This window comes from Tenrec ecaudatus, chromosome 1 (assembly GCF_050624435.1).
Source record: "Tenrec ecaudatus isolate mTenEca1 chromosome 1, mTenEca1.hap1, whole genome shotgun sequence".
NCBI classification, from domain to species: Eukaryota; Metazoa; Chordata; class Mammalia; order Afrosoricida; family Tenrecidae; genus Tenrec; species Tenrec ecaudatus.
Genome location: NC_134530.1, coordinates 143,674,427 through 143,691,491, shown reverse-complemented (window position 1 = coordinate 143,691,491; position 17,065 = coordinate 143,674,427). Strand labels below are relative to the sequence as shown.

The 17,065-nt window shown below is 54.7% G+C and overlaps 1 protein-coding gene across 1 annotated transcript; it reads right to left on the bottom strand.

Annotated features, from left to right (window-relative positions):
- Positions 1 to 944: 944 nt before the first annotated feature.
- On the bottom strand, positions 945 to 14,294 carry SYPL2 (synaptophysin like 2). The gene is made up of 6 exons (XM_075540334.1): positions 14,241 to 14,294; positions 14,036 to 14,110; positions 7,601 to 7,725; positions 6,447 to 6,648; positions 5,463 to 5,654; positions 945 to 3,637 (listed from the first exon to the last, which is right to left on the bottom strand). The coding sequence occupies exons 1-6, from the start codon at positions 14,292 to 14,294 to the stop codon at positions 3,491 to 3,493; spliced, it is 795 nt and encodes a 264-aa protein (XP_075396449.1). The 3' UTR covers positions 945 to 3,490.
- Between the last annotated feature and the right edge of the window lie 2,771 nt (positions 14,295 to 17,065).

Sequence of the window (17,065 nt, the reverse complement as noted above, 5' to 3'; positions counted from 1 at the left end):
GCATCCCGTCGGCTGCTCGGTCTCCCTCCCCAAGAGAACTGCGAGCGATCAATACCGCCTCTTCCCATACCCTGGCTGGACCCTGAACCTATCCATCACCGCGGTGGCTTTTCCTAATGAATCTCCTCTCCGCTGGACGGACTGCCACGGGAACCTTGGCACAGGGAGATTTCTCATCAGCTCGGTCATTTTCTTTGCCGAGGCCTGGAAAGTACTTTCATCATCCACCGATTTCGTTTTCACGGCTGATAACATTTCTCCCCACCCTCACACAACCAAGTCCACTCCCCTCCACCCCCACCACGACGTCTGCAAAGGGAGACCGGCCCTCTCTTCCCGCCTCACTCTCTCATATCTCAGTCCATACTTATCCCTTCAACTAGGGGGTAACTCATTTCCAGGACAAAATAAGTCAGTAGCTCCGAAACCTTTCGGGCTTTCATCCCCCTTTCACACAGCCAAGGTGTAGGTACTTCAAGGATTCCCTTCGAGGGCGGGGATTTTGCACCTGAGAGCCACGATGGAGGATTTTTTTTAGGGGCTCAGTAATCAGGTACAATTGAACGGAAAATCACATGTAGGTGTATTTTTCTAGGGAGTGGAAATGTAACACGTGACTGTTAGAAGGGGGGGGGGCATGGACAGACCAGTTTGTTCAGCAAGAACCTTGTGGTTAAGAGGGCAAAGCATATGGGTCAACTCCTGGCACGAAGTCTGCCTGGGCCGCAGATGGTAGGAGAGCAGAGGGAAGCTGCCATCCCTTTGCCTTGTGAATTTGCCCCCAACTTGCTAATGAGTTCCAGTTCCTCGAACTAACTGGGTGCCACTGAGATCACCAGACCGGAGCCTGCCAGGGACAGCTGCTCAGCCAGCAGACTGCTACTTGGATGGAGGGTGGAAAGGGATGATGTCTGGATGGGAATGGTGATATTGGTCCAAGGATATAAAGCAAGGTGTAAAAAAATCAAAATTTTTCCCCCAGAAGGGCTTCAGTCTCAGCTCCTTGAAGGCAAATGCTCGCAGCACTGTTTATTCAAATATGTAATAACAAGCACCAGAAAACAGCATGCAACGTTCTCTCCCCTACCCTGGAAGCCAGTCTGTGACTATGATGGCAATAGGCACTGAGTCCAGGAAATGTCCTTGGAGGGGACCCCGGCAGGGTCGGAGTTCACTCAGGCAAAGGGAAGGTGCCTGCCTGTCCGCCTCCTGAAGCAGCTGGAGAAACCAGACACCTTCTCCCCTCAGCCCAGAAGGTGGGTGGTGATGCCAGCCTGCTGGGAGGCACGTGGAGTCCTGTGAGGACAGGGCAGCCCTGAGCACTGAGCCCAGCCTGGCCCCTGGGGGTAATGAAGTGATGGAGCCTTTCCTTTCAGGGTGGCCCTAGAGAGGGAAAGCATGGCCAACACCGAGGCCCTGCTGGCTCTGAATGAGGAAGAGCCTTCTCCATTCTAGGGGGAATTCTGCACAAGGAGTCCCTGGCAGGAGTGAATACTTCTCTGTCCCTGGTTGAAGGGTCAGTGCTAACTTCAGCCTCCAAATGAAAACCTCTCTCCACATTTCAAATAAATTGTAAGTATGTACACGGAACCCATAGTTCCAGTAGAAGCTGCTCACAGACCCCCGTTGGGGCTGGGTTGGAGAAAAATAAAGGTCATCCTATCCCCACCCTTAAGGACCCATGAGGACAGCCCCAGACAGAAAGAGAGGCTCAGACTTGGAAACACTATCACTCCCATCCTCCTTTCACCCCTCCTCAAATCTCTTCCCGACCCCCACTCCCAAATCTTGAAGAAGAAAAAAAGCCACACCAAATCTAGTAATTCTTTCCTGAAGGATTCTGGAGCATATATGGAAGGATTTCACACTCATACGCTCTCTCTGGGGAAACTCTGACCCCAAAAGGAAATGACTGGCCCAAAGTCAAGGGTCCTCACGCCTAGTCACGTACACGAGTTTGGATGGCATTTAAGAACACGAGGAGGTTGGGCAGTGTTGACTCAGTTCGGAGGTAAGCCTGGCGCAGGGCACATTCACCTTTGGGATGCTAAGTGGGCCAAGTGGCTCCAGGTTGGGAAACGGTTGGATTCTTCCCTCTTCGTCCTTCCACAGCACCCTTGTGGCCCTCTGGGTAGGAAATGGTCGTCCCTTATTCCATTAGCATGAACTCTCAGGCCTTGGGGTTCAGCGTGTTGAAGGCAGGGCCAGGAAGAGGAAACACACCAAAGACAAAAATGGAACTGGGTCCCACAGTGAAGAAGCACCAATCACGTCAGCCTGCCCTGGGCTGAGGAGCAGCGAGGGCCTGGGGAAAGTGAGGGCACAGGCAGGGACCTGGGAGCAAAGGGAGGGGGTGTGTCTTCTTGTATCAGAGAGCAGGGGTAAATATGAAAGAGCAGCTCTTGTAGGAGTAGAACAATAAAATGGGCCCATCCACCCGTGCTCTCGGGCTCTGGGACAACTGAGCCTCATGATGGTCCTTTGGGCCCTGCAAAAACCCAAACCTGGCCCCTGGGGAGGGCAGGCAAGGCCTGGACAGACTGCAAGTAGGACCTCAGCACCTCAGACCGAGGCTGGGGAGGATGCACAGGGAGGCTGGAGCTGGAGGGTTGGGGGCTGATGTGGTGACGTTTCTAGCCCTCATCCCGTGTCCCCGTTGGGAGACCAAGCCCGGGAGGGAGGTCCAGAGTTTCTAGGGTAGGTATGAGTTTGGCGCATCAGTGGAAAGTTGTTCCAGCCACAGTGGTTGGAAGTCTGTGGGACTAGAAGAAACCGATTCTGACTACAAGTTTCGGGGCTGTAGCTTTTTGTGGAACCCAAGGAAATGGTGACTTTGCTGCAGTTCATCTACTCCCCACGGTCTCCAGGCCTTGTCAGGACCTTCTAGGTCAGTCGGCCTCCCGGTTCACCCAGGTGGGCTCTGAGGGCAAGCAGAGGCCAGGGAGGGGGGTGGAGGTGGGGGTTGGCAGGGGGAGTTGGAAAGCACACCATGCTCCAGGCAGACTGGAGCTCAATGCAGACACGGGGCTGGATGACAACCACGGAGGAGAGGTCACCAAACCACTGTCAGGCCCTCCATGCAAGGGACCAGGGAGAAGCCTGCCAGCCAGTGTCCGCTCCTCCCTTTTATTGAAGCTGGGCAGAGTGGGAAGCTGTCAGGAAGCAGTCTCTCTCGGGGGTGCTGGCCTCCTGCCCACCCACCCTCACCTGCCATAGAGGCAGGCCATGAGGCTGAGTGAGACACCCACATAAGATGTCTGGGCCCAGGTGGCAGACAAGCAGCACTGAGCTCCTGCCACCCAGGGCTCCACAGAAACAAGAGAAAGGAGAGGGACAGGAAATCACCCGCAGGCCTGCCCAGGTTTCCAGTAGGATAGCAGACACCTGCCGGCCATCTTCTCAAAGCCCAGCGTGATGGGGAAGGGGAGAGCAGAGAGGAAGAAGTGGAAGGTGGTTGAGGTGGCGCCATCCAGGTCCAGGTGGGAGCTGCTTACTGCTTCTCCAGAGCGCCCTGCTCAGCTGCACTCTCCTGGCTGGGCCCCTGGCCCTGGTCCTGGCTCTGCCCATGCCACGGGGTCTCCTTGAAGACAAACCAACAGTTCCCAGCCCACAGGAAGAAGTTGATAAAACCGAAGAGCTGCAAAGACATTAGGGGAGTTTGTGAGAATATGAAGGGAGGCGTTGGAGAACAAGAAGGGGGAGTTCCTGTGTGTGTGTGTGTGTGTGTGTGTGTGTGTGTGTGTCCCCAAAGACGTGGGCGTGGGAAGCAACACCACACCAAGACTCACGGCCATCCAGTGGATTCTGACTCATAGAGACCCCCAATCATGCTCCCTATCGGGCAGAGTAGGACTGCCCCATGGGTTTTCCAAGGCTATATATCTCTGAGAGCAGAAAGCCTCAACATTCTCCCTCAGAGCGGCTAGTGGGTTCCAAGGGCAGTCCATTACATCACCCTCTACCCTGAGAGGGCTCCTTTTGAGAGGCAGGCAGAGAAATGGGTAAGGGAGGGGCTCCAGGCCATCATGCCATCATGCCATCATGCCTGGTTTGGTCACTCGGAGGATCTCCTGGAGGAGAGCAGCCAAGAGTTGAGTCACTGGGGACCCTCTAAGTAGACATTGAGGGTGGAGTGGGGGCTGGAGCTGTCCAAGGTGCTCCTTCCCTAAGACCTGGGATCTGGCTGGGGCTGTGTTCCAATATGTATTGAAAACATTAAAAAAACCCGTGCGCAGGACATCCTTAAGAGGACGTGTACTGATGCCTGCAGTTGCCTTTGGATGGAGAGAGTGATAAAGCCAGTGGGTGAAATGTTAGTGGTACAGTCTAGATGGGGAGTATGTGCGTGTTCACGGAGGGGCTTTCGACTTCGCTCTGTGTGAGCACTTTCCCACAACCAAATGTTGGGGGAAGATGAAATGCTGGGTGCCACTGGCCAGCCTCCCCTGTGTAAAACCAAGAAGCCCTGCAGCTGGGGGGCTGTGGTGAGGGCCAGGAGCACCAGGGCAGCTGGGGGGCTGTGGTGAGGGCCAGGAGCACCAGGGCAGCTGGGGGGCTGTGGTGAGGGCCAGGAGCACCAGGGCAGCTGGGGGGCTGTGGTGAGGGCCAGGAGCACCAGGGCTGCTGGGGGGCTGTGGTGAGGGCCAGGAGCACCAGGGCAGCTGGGGGGCTGTGGTGAGGGCCAGGAGCACCAGGGCAGCTGGGGGGCTGTGGTGAGGGCCAGGAGCACCAGGGCAGCTGGGGGGCTGTGGTGAGGGCCAGGAGCACCAGGGTAGCTGGGGGGCTGTGGTGAGGGCCAGGAGCACCAGGGCAGCTGGGGGGCTGTGGTGAGGGCCAGGAGCACCAGGGTAGCTGGGGGGCTGTGGTGAGGGCCAGGAGCACCAGGGCAGCTGGGGGGCTGTGGTGAGGTGGTCAGGGTCATAGGGGACATTTGAGAAGCTCAAGGAAGGTCTCCGCTATTTTACCTAGGGATATGAAGCCGTATCAATGTTTTAACAATTGCTATCGACAAAACACGCGTCAACCAGCTGGACCCACCACTGCCCGGAAGTCCCTTCCCAGCCTGCAGGGCTGAGCTGTAAGGAGCCCCTTCTAACTCCCTATGGAATTGGACCCAGCTCTTGGCCCAGCCACAGCCTGGCTCCTGACAGTCCTCCCCCTGAAGGTGCTTCAGTGCACACATGGGAACAGGAGGGAGGAGTGCGATTATTCCTGGAGCCTAGGGGAAGAGAAGGAAGCTGGACAGACAGAGTGCAGAAGGAGGAAGGGACGGGAGGCTAAGAGGCCTCACACACTGTCTGCTCAGAATCAGCCAGGGACCAGCACCAGCCGTCGGTGCAGAGGGTACGAGCTCTGGGAAGGTGCCCTAGGTCCTTTCCAGAGCCTGGTAGCTGGGACAGGGCTGGGCAGCTGAGATGGCACTGCCTCCCTCAGGCCCCTGCAGCAGCCTGCAGATGTCTCACCACCGAGATGTTGACCAAGCCCATGGAGGGTGTGGCCCCGCCACTGCACACGGCTTCCTCGCCGTGACACACGGACATAGCTGCGGTCAGGCTGGATGGCCGGGTGGCCCCCTTGACATCGGTCAAGCCCTTGCCCCAGGCAGCTGCAGCTACCAGCCAGAAGAAGGTGAAGGAGACGGTCACACAGAAGTCCTGGAAGAAGTAGAGGGGAAGGGCATGCACTTAGAAACACCGGACCCCCTCCTTCTGCGTGCATCACATGCACTGAGGTCCCAGGATCCCGGGAAAGCTGCCCCTCCCTGTGTTGTCCCAAACCAAGAGCCTCCAGAGCCCAGGTTTCCTAAGAAGGGCCAGGCAAACATGTAACAGGACACCCGCCAGTCAGCTTCACTCCAATGCTCAGGAGGCCTCAACTCCCCACTCCCCTCTCCCCGCCTTTCCATTGGTCACTATAACTGTTAGGAGGGATGACAGATGACAGGGGACAAGTGAGGTCCCCTGAGGCACCCCTTGTAGGCCTGGGATAAGAACAACATATGGGGGAAATGATCACCAGCTAACACTTACGAAGGGCACCTATGTTCCAGATGTGTCATGTGCATGATCTCATTTCATTCTCCCTGACAACATGAGGTAGGCAGGCACTATACAGCTTTGAGAAGATAAGGAACTTTTGCAAGACCCCACAGCTGGTGAGGGGCAGAGCTGGGACTTGAAGCCATGCAGGCTGACTCCAGAGCCTGCTTCCCTGTGCGGAGAGCACATCATGGAGGCGGGAAGGGGCAGAGCCCACGGAACTGTGGGAGCCACGGCTCCTAAAAGGAGCAACAGCAAGGAATGGACAGGGAGGGAGATGCAGGAAGCTCCCAATATGGTGTCATGGCTCCCGCGAGGCCGCCTCTTTGTCCTCCCTGGCCTGTTGTCCTGCCTTCCCAGCTCAGACCTCAGTTCCGGAGGCAGCATCTCCTCCTGGGCTCCACTCACCACCAGCGGGAAGCGCTTGTCATCCGCGTAGAGGGTGTGGAAGCGCAGGTAGAACACAAGGGCAGCCATGGTGTAGAAGAAGGAAAAGATGCCCAGGGTCACAAAGAACTCAGCGGGGGCCGAGAAGTCCCCCATGAGGTGCATGGTCTTTGAGGTGGAGTCGTCATCACACAGGGGCATCTCATACTGGACCCGGTTCAACCTGCGGGCAAGAGGGAGGCCCCACAGAGCTCGAGAAGAGCCGCTCTCTGTGGAGGGAGGGCCCTGTGCTCCAGGAGGAAGCCGGGGCTAGCTCCGGTCTGGAGATGCCAGCAGAGCCAAGTGGGGAGCGGGTGGCTCCTTCCAGAGTAACATTTCTTGAGGGACCTTGCAGTTAAGATCGGGCTCCAACAAACTTCCTGGGGATTCCAGGCAACCCTTTACCCCCACAGCTGCCCCCCTGCCCAGACACGAAGACCGAGTTCTTCCAAGGCCCTTTAGGTCACAACTAAAACATAGTCCATCTATTTCTGGTGGTCATCGGAAGCAGGTGAGCTGCATTCTGCCTCTCGGGGAAGCAGAGGGCTGGAGCCACCCATTACCAGGCCTTATCAGGGCCTTTTGATGAGATCGCATCCAGGAAAACAATCTTTTCTATATGAGACAGTTCATCGAATGTGGGTGCTGGCACAGGAAGTGTCTGAAGAGAGGGGCCCAGCCATTCTCCTCATCCATATTGTCTTAGCTCTGGGTTCCTCAGTTACAGGACTCTCTTCCAGCTCCTGGACAAGATGTGCCCCTGTCACCGGGTGGTAGACTTAATGCCCAGTGAGCATCGTCCCATGCCATCCGTTTAGGTTCTAAGTCCTAACAGAGGCAGCGGTGAACTGCTGGGGGTGAGGCGGACCTGCCCACCCCACCCACACTCCTTGAAGCCTCCATCGCAAAGGGCACGCATTCTTTCTGTAGACACGGTTGTGCCCTACTGCGGGTGGTCCATGGATTGGAGGACCGATCCGTGTTTCCCCTGTCTGGGATTCCAAGAGTACAGGAAGGACCCAAGCCTTGACATCTGATCTGAATACAGAGTGACACACCATAAATGGTCCAGAGGGAGGAGGAGGAAGCCCAGGCCAGTGAGAGGCTGTGCTGTACCGGGACAGATTCCTGCTCACCTGAAGGGATAGCCGAATGAAACAATGATGGAGCTCACGTCCTTGGCCTCGTTGTTGCAGCGAACTATTGCTCCTGTCTCCCCGCTGTAGGAGCCGCAGGACCCGAAGGCGAAAATAGCAAAAAGCTGAGGAAGAGCAAAGTCCCTTTGAGAGTCAGAAGGCCTCAGGTGGTCAAGACAGACCCCCCTAAGAAGGAGCCCTGACTCCCAGCATGACACATTCGGGGGGGGGGGGGGGAGGCAGATTCTTTTTAATCAAGCTCCTCTTGGACAGGGTCTCCCAAGGCTGCCATTGGTCTCCCAGGCTCAGGGGGGCTGTGTTCTCTGCACAGGGTATGGACTAATTAACCAAATGATCACTGGACTAATTCACCAAATGGCATTGGGGACCAGATGCCCTAAGGTTGACGACTAACACAAAACCTCTGCCAAGTCCGGCTTTGGGGAAACGTCTAGTGTTAAAACTAGCCTTGGATTCCCACCCACCCACCCCCACCGCCCTGTGGGAGAAGCGCCCTCAGAAATAGGTGCCTCTGCACCAGCCTAGGCCAGGTATGACTGGACTGATGAGATCCAATCTCCTTTGAACCAGCCAGTGAGCCTGGCCACTAGCTTGTTGCTCATTCCCACGGGCCCCCTGCTTCAGCAATGACTGTGCAGCTGCAAGGGGCGACTTCTGCCGAGCCTTCCGAAGGGCTGGTGGGGCAAGCGCCACGCTGTTGCCAGCACTCCTCGTTCACCTCAAAGGCACATCTCCTTCTCGTGACGGTGCTGATGGGCTGGGCAGAAGCTGGCAGTCCTGGCGTAAGCCCAGAGGGAAGTACCCTCCACTTGCCTTATCAGCGTTCCACTCTGTCCCCACTGTGTTGCCCTCAGCAATCTGTTGATGCTGCTATGTCTTAGTGCCAAGGAGCACAGGCATTCTGACCACTGGAATGGACGTGTGCCTCTCCACCTTTCAGCACATTTCACTAGACCTCCCACCTGGAGCATAAACAAAGTTCTCTCCTCCTGTGACTTTCAAGTGTCTTCCCTGGGGGAAAAGGAGGTGACCAGGTGGATTCCATCATCCCCCCACTATCACACCAGCTCATATACACTGCCATTGCTCTTAGTAAGCAGGGGTCCGACTGTGGTTGTCTATTTTCTACACGCTTCTCAGTGACCCAGTGTCCCCACTCAGTGACCCAGTGTCCCCAGCCCTGCATCCCATGAGGAGAATGGCTTCATGGGTATATATTATTTTGCTAGGGCTTATTCACATCCTGGAGGCAGAAAGCTGGGTTCCAGTCCTGCTCCTGTCACTAATTAGTTGGCTAACCTCTGAGAGCATCCCCTCTCTGAGCCTCAGGTCTCCTTGCCTGCAGACGCAGGGCCTTAGAGGGACCATCTAGCGGCCTTCTCTAGCTCTGCTGGTCTCTTTCTTTGAGGGCAATGCCGTCCCTCTGTGTGTTCTTGGCTGGGCCTGCCAACAGCTGTGCTCTGCCTCTGGGTGGTGTCCAGGGCCAGTACAAGGACTGGCATCAGCTGCCCTAGCAGATCTTCTCCATGGAGGGGCCACTGACCCTTCTCGAAAGGTCACCCTGGGAGCCTCTCCGAGTCCAAAGGAGTCATTACAGACTACTGGGGAGTTTACCCAATTTTAAAAACATCCAGGCAAGAGACAGTACAACCTCGCTCCCCTGTCTGGAGGACCTTCACTGAACTTCAATCTCAAGGCTGGCATAGAGCCGTCTGTGTGGGACGAAAAGAAGTAACTCAAAGCCTTTACCCAGTTACTCTTGACACCCTCACGGTGCCCGCAGCAGGGGCACGGTGTGGGCCTTCTCCAACTCTTTCCCCAGAGCGAGGCTCTAGCCTCCTGTCAGCTCTGTGCCTGTTAGAAGTTGCCTTGTCTCTCTTAGCGTCTGGTGCCAAGAACTGAACACAATTAGGGTGTCACATTCTAGGAAGGGCAGTGCAGTTGGATATATTTTTACACACTGGAAGTTCGTCGGTTCGTAGGCGCCTCGAGCTGGGAGCACTGAACAGCCAGTGACAGAGCCTTTTCTCCATCAGCGCTCTCTTGAGCAGGCCTTCTGGACACCGACCGAAAGATGCTGAAGCTGAGCAGCTACTCTGAACCAGACCTTGTGTTAAAAGTGAGTGAACACAAACGAAGAACGAAAGCCCCTGACCTCCTGGGACTCCTTACTGGAGAGCTGCTCCTTCCAGGATAGCAGCCACTAGCCACAGGGATGGCAAAACCTTCCATCGTTCCGGAAAGTTCTACTGTGTTTGGAGGATGACCTGGAAGCTCTAAAAGTTCTGAGCCCTGCTTTCTGATTCTTCACAGGACAGAAATACACCCATAAGAACCTTAGTACTTACTGAGTGTTTGCTCTCGTATTTAGGTTCTTCAGTCGTCTAGAATCTTCGAAACTGGCCGTGAGCTCTCTTAATTGTCCAGCACGCATTACTAAATCTGAACACCACCAGTCAGCTGGTGCCAGATGACAAGAGAGTCTGCTGGACAGGATGAAGAAGGGGAAAACCCAAGGCGAATTCTAGAGGTTCACAAAACTGCGGAAGGAAGGGGGGTCTCAGAGACAACTAAGCCCACAGGCCTCATTTCACAGAGGTGTAAACTGAGACCTCCAGAGAGGAAGTGACTTCCCCAAGGTCACATTTAGCTGATCTCTGAGAGCCAGGCTAAAGTTCACATCTATGGATTCCCTGGGCACTGCTCTGTCCACTCCAGGCATTCATGAATGCAAATATGTATCAAGCATCTACTTTATGCCTGGCGCTAGAGACAGCAATCATTAAGACCTGGCTCCTGCCCTCAAGAGTTCACTTTCAGAAAGGGCAGCGCGCGATAAAGCAAGCAAAGAAACAAAACACAAAGCCCTGTCTCACCTTTATGCAGGAAGGACTGCAGGGAGGGAGAGGTTGGCTCTGCGCCTGGGGTGCAGAGGCAGAGAAGGGCACACCTTCTGAACCCCTCCAGTGACTTGGACCCCTCCACCTTTCTGCATCAGTTTCCTGCCTAAGTGTGTGTGCTGGGTGTCTGCGCCACAGGGAAGAGAGAAAGGGAACCGATACCAGCGCCAGACTCAGAGATGAGCCAATGGGTCATAATAACCAGAGCCAGGGAAAGATGGGTCCTGAGACAGAGAGCCGTGGCATCAAGGAGCCCTAGTGGGGTGGTGCTTACAAGCTGGGCTGTGATTCACAAAGTCACCAGATGGAAATCACCAGCTGCTCCCCAGGAGAGAGCCGGGACTTTCTCTGAAACTCACAGGCGCAGTTTTACCTTGGCCTATGAGTCGGCATTTCCTTTGGTTTTGGTTGGGGCCCATGAACCTCCTGCTCTGGGCCCTCCAGCATTGCAGAGAGGACAGGGCGGGGATCATGCACAAGTCCCCTCCCGGCGCCTCTCCTTCCTCTTCGGCCTCTTCACCTCTTTGTGAAGGATGTCAGAATGACCTTCGGAACAGGGAAGCAGATTCTTCCCAAAATTCTTCCCTGAGAATCATCCCATACGTTTTATGGACTCTGGCGGGGTTCTTTCACCCTCTCCACAGCCCGTTTTCACTGTGGAGCCCCAGAACCAAACAAGTGATGTTGGTACCCGAAAGATGGAGTATGGATCGGGTGGTACACCCAGGTAATGATAAGATGACATTTTTTCTTTTATGCCTTACCATCAAAGCAGGGACTTGGCAATGCCATTTCAAGTCTCACCAAACAGCGGATCTAGCTGGACAGTCCGCATGAGGCGGGGATGCATTATGAAGAATCGGGCAAAGGGGCGGTTTGGGAGTAAGGAAGAAGGGACGCCGGAGAAGGGTCTAGGGCAGATGCCTTATGCATAGTGCTTGCTGTAAGAGCCCCTAGATCTCACTCTCATCTACAGAGACGGCGACAGGGCCCAGCAAGATTTCACCACTTACCCAAGGGTTCATGGCTAAGAAGCAGGGGAGACCAGATTCAAGCCAAGCAAGGTTTGTCCGATCTCAATGTCAGTGTTTTTCTTTAGGAAAAGAAAATATGTGTTCTCCAGTCATTAGCCTATATCTATCTTACTTTTTTTTCCCCTTCTAAACTTAGTATAGACTTAGTGAGACTCCAAAATTGGCATTGGGGTGAGATTAATGGGCTTCTGAATTTAAAAAGAGAGAAAAAGAAAAAACACTTTTTATCCATCTCCTGACTATTAAAAGAAGAGCAATACTTTCTTCTCACAAGGAAAACGTTTGCCATTTAATAATGATAACAAAAAGGGGGTTGATTATTAGTAACAACAAGATCTGTTTGTTTGTTTTCCTTCTCCCATCAGGGGTATTGAATCCGTGTAAGCAGGAAAGGAAAAAAAAAGAAAAACCACTCTCGTTCCTGGTGCTGGTCCCTGTGTGCTTTATTGTTAGCTCATCTGCAGAGACTCGGAACAAGTGAAACTCACACCCTTGAACCCAGGCTGCCAGGATGACCGGAAAAGCAAGCCAGTCACCTTAGGGTGGAAGATGGCTGCCTCCAGGGTCTGGCCCAGGCCCCAGGACTTAGCGGTATGAGAGAATGAGAGAAAGGGGTCTCTGTTTCACATAACTGCTCTCTGAGGAGTACAGGATCAGCAGAGTCAAAGAGGTCTTAGGGCTCTGGTGCTGACCCTGTGAGGAGGAGCGAGCTCCTTCCCCTAGGCGCTGCTTTGTGAAGCCTTCATAGAAATCTTGTGTGTCAGGGGAAGGGACAGGGCATGGGGGAGGGAGAGGGAGAGGGGAGGGGACGGCCAGACTGAAGAAGGACGCTTTTCAAAATCTCTCGGGGGAAGATGATTCCATGGTGGAATCATCTCATTGTTGCCCCCATCCCTGGACAGTCTTTCTCAGATGTCCTGTCGATCCATTTGTCTGGTGTCATGATAGAATTAGACTTTTACATCTAGGTTCTGCCCCTCTGCACCGCTCACGATGGCTCTGCAGGTTCCGAGTGTCTTCATTTCATTCTCTAAGGGCCCCTCTGCCACTCCAGTGGTGGGTCAGAACAGCGTGGTGGGGGACAGGGAAAGAGCCCAGTCAGCAGTCAGCCCAGCCGCTCTCGCGGCAGTCAGTCGGGAGAGTGGAAAGTCCCGGCCAGGTCCTGCAGTTCCCACTTGGTTGTGCTCCAGGTGGCCTGTAGTCCCAATCAGGAAATCGGATATCCAGAGATAATCCTAAATGCACCATTGCCTCTGAATTCCAGATTGGACGATTTTCATTCAAACCATGATTTAGGAATTGATGACACGGTGCTGACACCTGGCTGCAGTACGGTTAAAGGCCTTTCTCAGAATTCATGGTAACATAACCCCAAACTGAATTCTGTACTGGGGCACATGAGTGAAGTCGGCACGAATCATTTGCGTGTGACTTCCCCTAAGTTGAGTGCCCTCTGCCCCGCTCTCCACGAGTCTTTATGGTTGGGAAGTGTGACAGGAACTGTTCAAGGCTCTGCCTCACCCCCGGGGGCCTTGGGTGCTGGGAGACTCCCAGTGGGAGTGAGACACGGAGCTGCCGTTTCCCTTAGACACAGGCCCTATGTGTATATATAGAGTCTTCTTCCAGGTCACAGGGAAATCCTAATATAGGACTTTTTGTTCTTTTCTTTTTTAAAGCAAACTAACCCACACTGAGCATAAGAGGCCTCCAAAGATACCCTCCTATTTGACTAATGAGGAAACTGAGGCCCAAAGAGGGACTTGCCCAAGGTCACAGAACTCAAAGTCCAGAGCCCTGGATTCGCAGCTCAGTGTTCTGTCTCATTCTACAAGCCACGTGTCAGCTGTGCTGGGATTTTGCGTTCCCTTCCCCTTTCTTTTACTTAATCCTAGAGCCAGGAGCTCCGATCGTTCCTTCATTCATTCACCCACTCCCTCACTCGGTTACAGGCATCGAGATCACCCAGTAACCTTCACAGGCAGCCACGGAGCAGGCCTCCTGCTCTCTGAGCCCATGGCCAGGGTCAGCCAGGTCCTGGAGGGCATGGGGGGCAAGTGGGTGTTCAGTGACCGCCTCCTTCTCCCTCTTGCTTTCTGAGGCCCTCCCTCACTGAGCAGAGCCGACCTCCGCTCTCTCTTTTGCCCTCCTCCCCCTCCCCCCACCAGGCGTGGTATGTGCAGGATCAGAGTTCTGGAAAGGTTACACCCGGGTCCTCTCGCGGGGTGAAATGCCAGCGCTCTGGGCAAAGGCTCCTTGCACATAGAAGGACCGAATCCCGGACTCCGCCTGCCTCGCTCCACACGCTCCTGCCTACGAGCGCCCGAGAAGCAGCCCAGCCCGCCCCTCCCCCGCCCACCTGTCACAGCCCCCCCCTTCCGCCAGGCCAGGCCACCGCACCCCCACCCCACCCCCCCACATTGCTCCGGGCAGCGTCAGAGGCCAAGTTCCCGAAATAGCCCCAGGCCAGGGCAGCAACTCACCCACTGGAGGACCTTGATGAAGCCCAGCGGCTCCTCCAGCCGCCGCCAGCGTAGCCCCACGAGCAGGCGGTCCACCTGCGGAGCCGGGGCCGGGGGTCAGGGCAGTGGTCAGCGCCCCAGCACCCGCCCCTCCCGCCGGAGCTAGAGGGAGGAACAAGGGGGCGGCCGGGGACAGAGGGGCGCGCCGAGGGGCCGGGGCGCGTACCTGCTGGCGCGGCGACTTGTCCGCGGTGCGGCCCGAGCTCTCCGTCGAGGACATGCCGGTGCTGGAGCGGCGGGGCGGGCGCGCGGCGCGGGGGCTCGGGGTCCTCGCCCGGGGGCTGCGCGGGCGCGCGCGGGCGGGCTGGGGGCTGCTGGCCCGCGGCGGGGGAAGCGGGCGCGGCGGGAGCGCGAGCCGTCGGCGGGCCGGGCTCCAGGCTGGCGGGGTGGGTCGCTGCTGCGCGCGCTCGCCCCGGGCCGCGGCCGCGGCTCTGCACGAAGCCCCCGAGGCCGATTCAAACTTGTGTCAAAGTCGGGAGCGCACTCGGCAGCCGCGTCACGTGGCGAGCGCCCGCTCACCGCCCCCGCCCCCGGCGCGGCCCCTCGGCCGGCCCCGCTCCTTAAAGGGACCTGGGGCTCTGCGCTCATCTCGCCGCCAAGGGGCACCGGCTCCTGGACGGAAGCCTCCAGTGCCCGTGCCCGGGAACGCGACAGCCGCTCCTCGCCCACCCACGGAGTCCGGAACCGTCCCCGGGGCGCGCGGGCCCACGGGTGCCTGGCTTAGGTCCCCGAAGGTCTTGGGAGTCGTCGCTTTGGCTCCTCTTCCCTACCACAATATAGAACATAAAGTCAAATGCCTGTTAAAATAGCCAAACTCCCTGCCATCGAGTTCACGCCACCTCGGAGCGGCTCTCTAAGACGGGGAGAACTGCGCCCGTGGGTGTCCCCGCACAATAACGCGCGGCGCGCTCTTTCTCCGGCTCCGCGCCGCAGCACCCGCGCCGCAACGCTTCTGCGCCAGGAATTAGCCAGCCGTGTCCAGGGTGCTTACCCACGAATCGGGGTTCTAAACCTCAGTCGAACCGCTTACTTGCATAGCCTTCGCGAAACGGCAATGAAATATAAACGGCTCCATCTTTATTTTATAAATTTCGTTTTTTTAGAAAAAGCGTAACTAGAAAAAACCCTCGTGTATTATCTTACCAATTTAAAATGTATTACTTATTAAAAGTAGCAACTCAACCCCCTTTAAAATGACAATCGCCAAATGAAGGTGGGAAAAGAAAAAAAAACTTAATCCTTAGGAGAAAGGGCTAGGCAAAGAATGTACAAGCAAACCTCGCCGATTGCCCTTCGCAAACGACGGGGCTTCGAAAAGTTTGTAGGAAAATCTCATTTTTTAAAAATTCCTTTTCCCACGAACATTTCGAATTCCCTTCGTTTATTGCATTGTTTTGCAAATGGACTTTGTGGCCCCTGTGACTTCTCAAAACTCTGTCTAATGGATTCCGACGAATGGCGACCCTATAGGTCAAGGCAGATCTGCCACTGTAGGTTTCCGAAACTGTAACTCTTCACGCGATTAAAAAGCCTGGTCTTTCTCCTGACTTGCGGTTGTTGGTTTTGAACTTCTGGCCTTGGGGTTAGGAGCCCAATGCTTAACTATTAAGCCACCAAACCTTTCATCAATCCTTAATTTTCCAAGAATGCTTTGCAGGACCCTGCCCCCAGTGGGTAGCTGTGACATTTACACTTTGCTTTACTGAGGGGAAATAAAAGTAGGGCGGGGTGGGGTGGGGGGACAAATTCACTGTCATCCAGTTGATGCCCACGCACACGCATCTATAGGTTTCCGAGACTGTAACTCTTTAAGGGAAGTCTTGTCCTTCTCCCCTAGAGGTGCTAGGGGTGTCAAACTGCCAACCATGCAGACTGCAGCCACATGGGGTAACCACTACCCCGCGTGGACTCCCCGCTGTTCCACATCACAATCGCCTTCATCAGGAAGTCACCATTTCTTCCAAGTGCCTTAGGTAATCCACATTTAGGAGCAGGCTGTGGAGTCTCTTCTGGAATCCACTTTGATCTTTTCTGTTTTTAAAATGAGCTTTTGCTTTCTTCATGTATGGTGTTCTTGATTACATCACAAATTTGTTCTTGAGATGCTCAGAAGTTTGGGCGGGACATCCTCAGGGTCATATGTTGGCTCTCCTGGTCCTGGTCTGGTTTTCTTCAGCTCAATCTGAACTCACATGTGAGCAGCTGACGATCTTGGCTGCTAATACTGAGTTTTTCCATGTCTCTTACTGAACATGTAGTCAGTTTTATTCCTGTGCATTCTGGAGGGGGGGTGTATCCATTGATACAGTTACTGTTTATGTTGCTGAAAAGAAGTCTTTGCAATGAGGAGGTCTTGCAAAATTCTATCATGCGATCTCCATCTTAATTTCTAGCACCAAGTTCTTATTTTCCAACTACTGTCCCTTCCTCTTTCTTTCCACCCTTCGTATTCTAATGACTAATAATTATCAATTCATCTTGATTGCATATTTGATCAATTTCAGACTGGAAAGTTGGTGGAATTCTTCTATTTCTGCATCACCAGCTTTAGGGGTTGGTGCTTAAATTTGAATGATGGTTGTATTTACTGGATTTTCTTGTAGCTATTACCCTATCCCAGAGAGCACTGCACTTCAAGAGAGAGCTTCAAATGTCCTATTTGATAATGAATGTGACACCATGCCTCTTGGATTTGTTATTCTCAGCATAATAAACCATATTAGGATTGTCGGATTCAAAACAGCCAATAGCAGTCCATCTCAGCTCACTAGTGCCTAGGATATCCACCTTTAACCATTCTGTTTCATTGTTGAGTTCCTTCCTTCCAGGTTCTGATTATTAATGAATGAATGTTTGAAGCGTTTTCCCCTCGTTTGGGGCCGTGCTCCATCAGCAGATAAACACCCCGAAAGCTTTTCCCCATCGCATCAAATGGCCCACTCTGCCTTGAGGGGCAGCTCTCCCCCAGCAGCATTGTAAATGCCTTCCCAC

Excerpts from the sequence above, each read along its gene's own strand:
- SYPL2 (XM_075540334.1), bottom strand. The coding sequence starts at position 14,294 with ATGTCCTCGACGGAGAGCTCGGGCCGCACCGCGGACAAGTCGCCGCGC. Across the intron at positions 6,649-7,600 it reads TCATTCGGCTATCCCTTCAG|GTTGAACCGGGTCCAGTATG; the intron begins GTGAGCAGGAAT and ends TCTTGCCCGCAG. Across the intron at positions 3,638-5,462 it reads GCTTGGTCAACATCTCGGTG|CTCTTCGGTTTTATCAACTT; the intron begins GTGAGACATCTG and ends ATGTCTTTGCAG.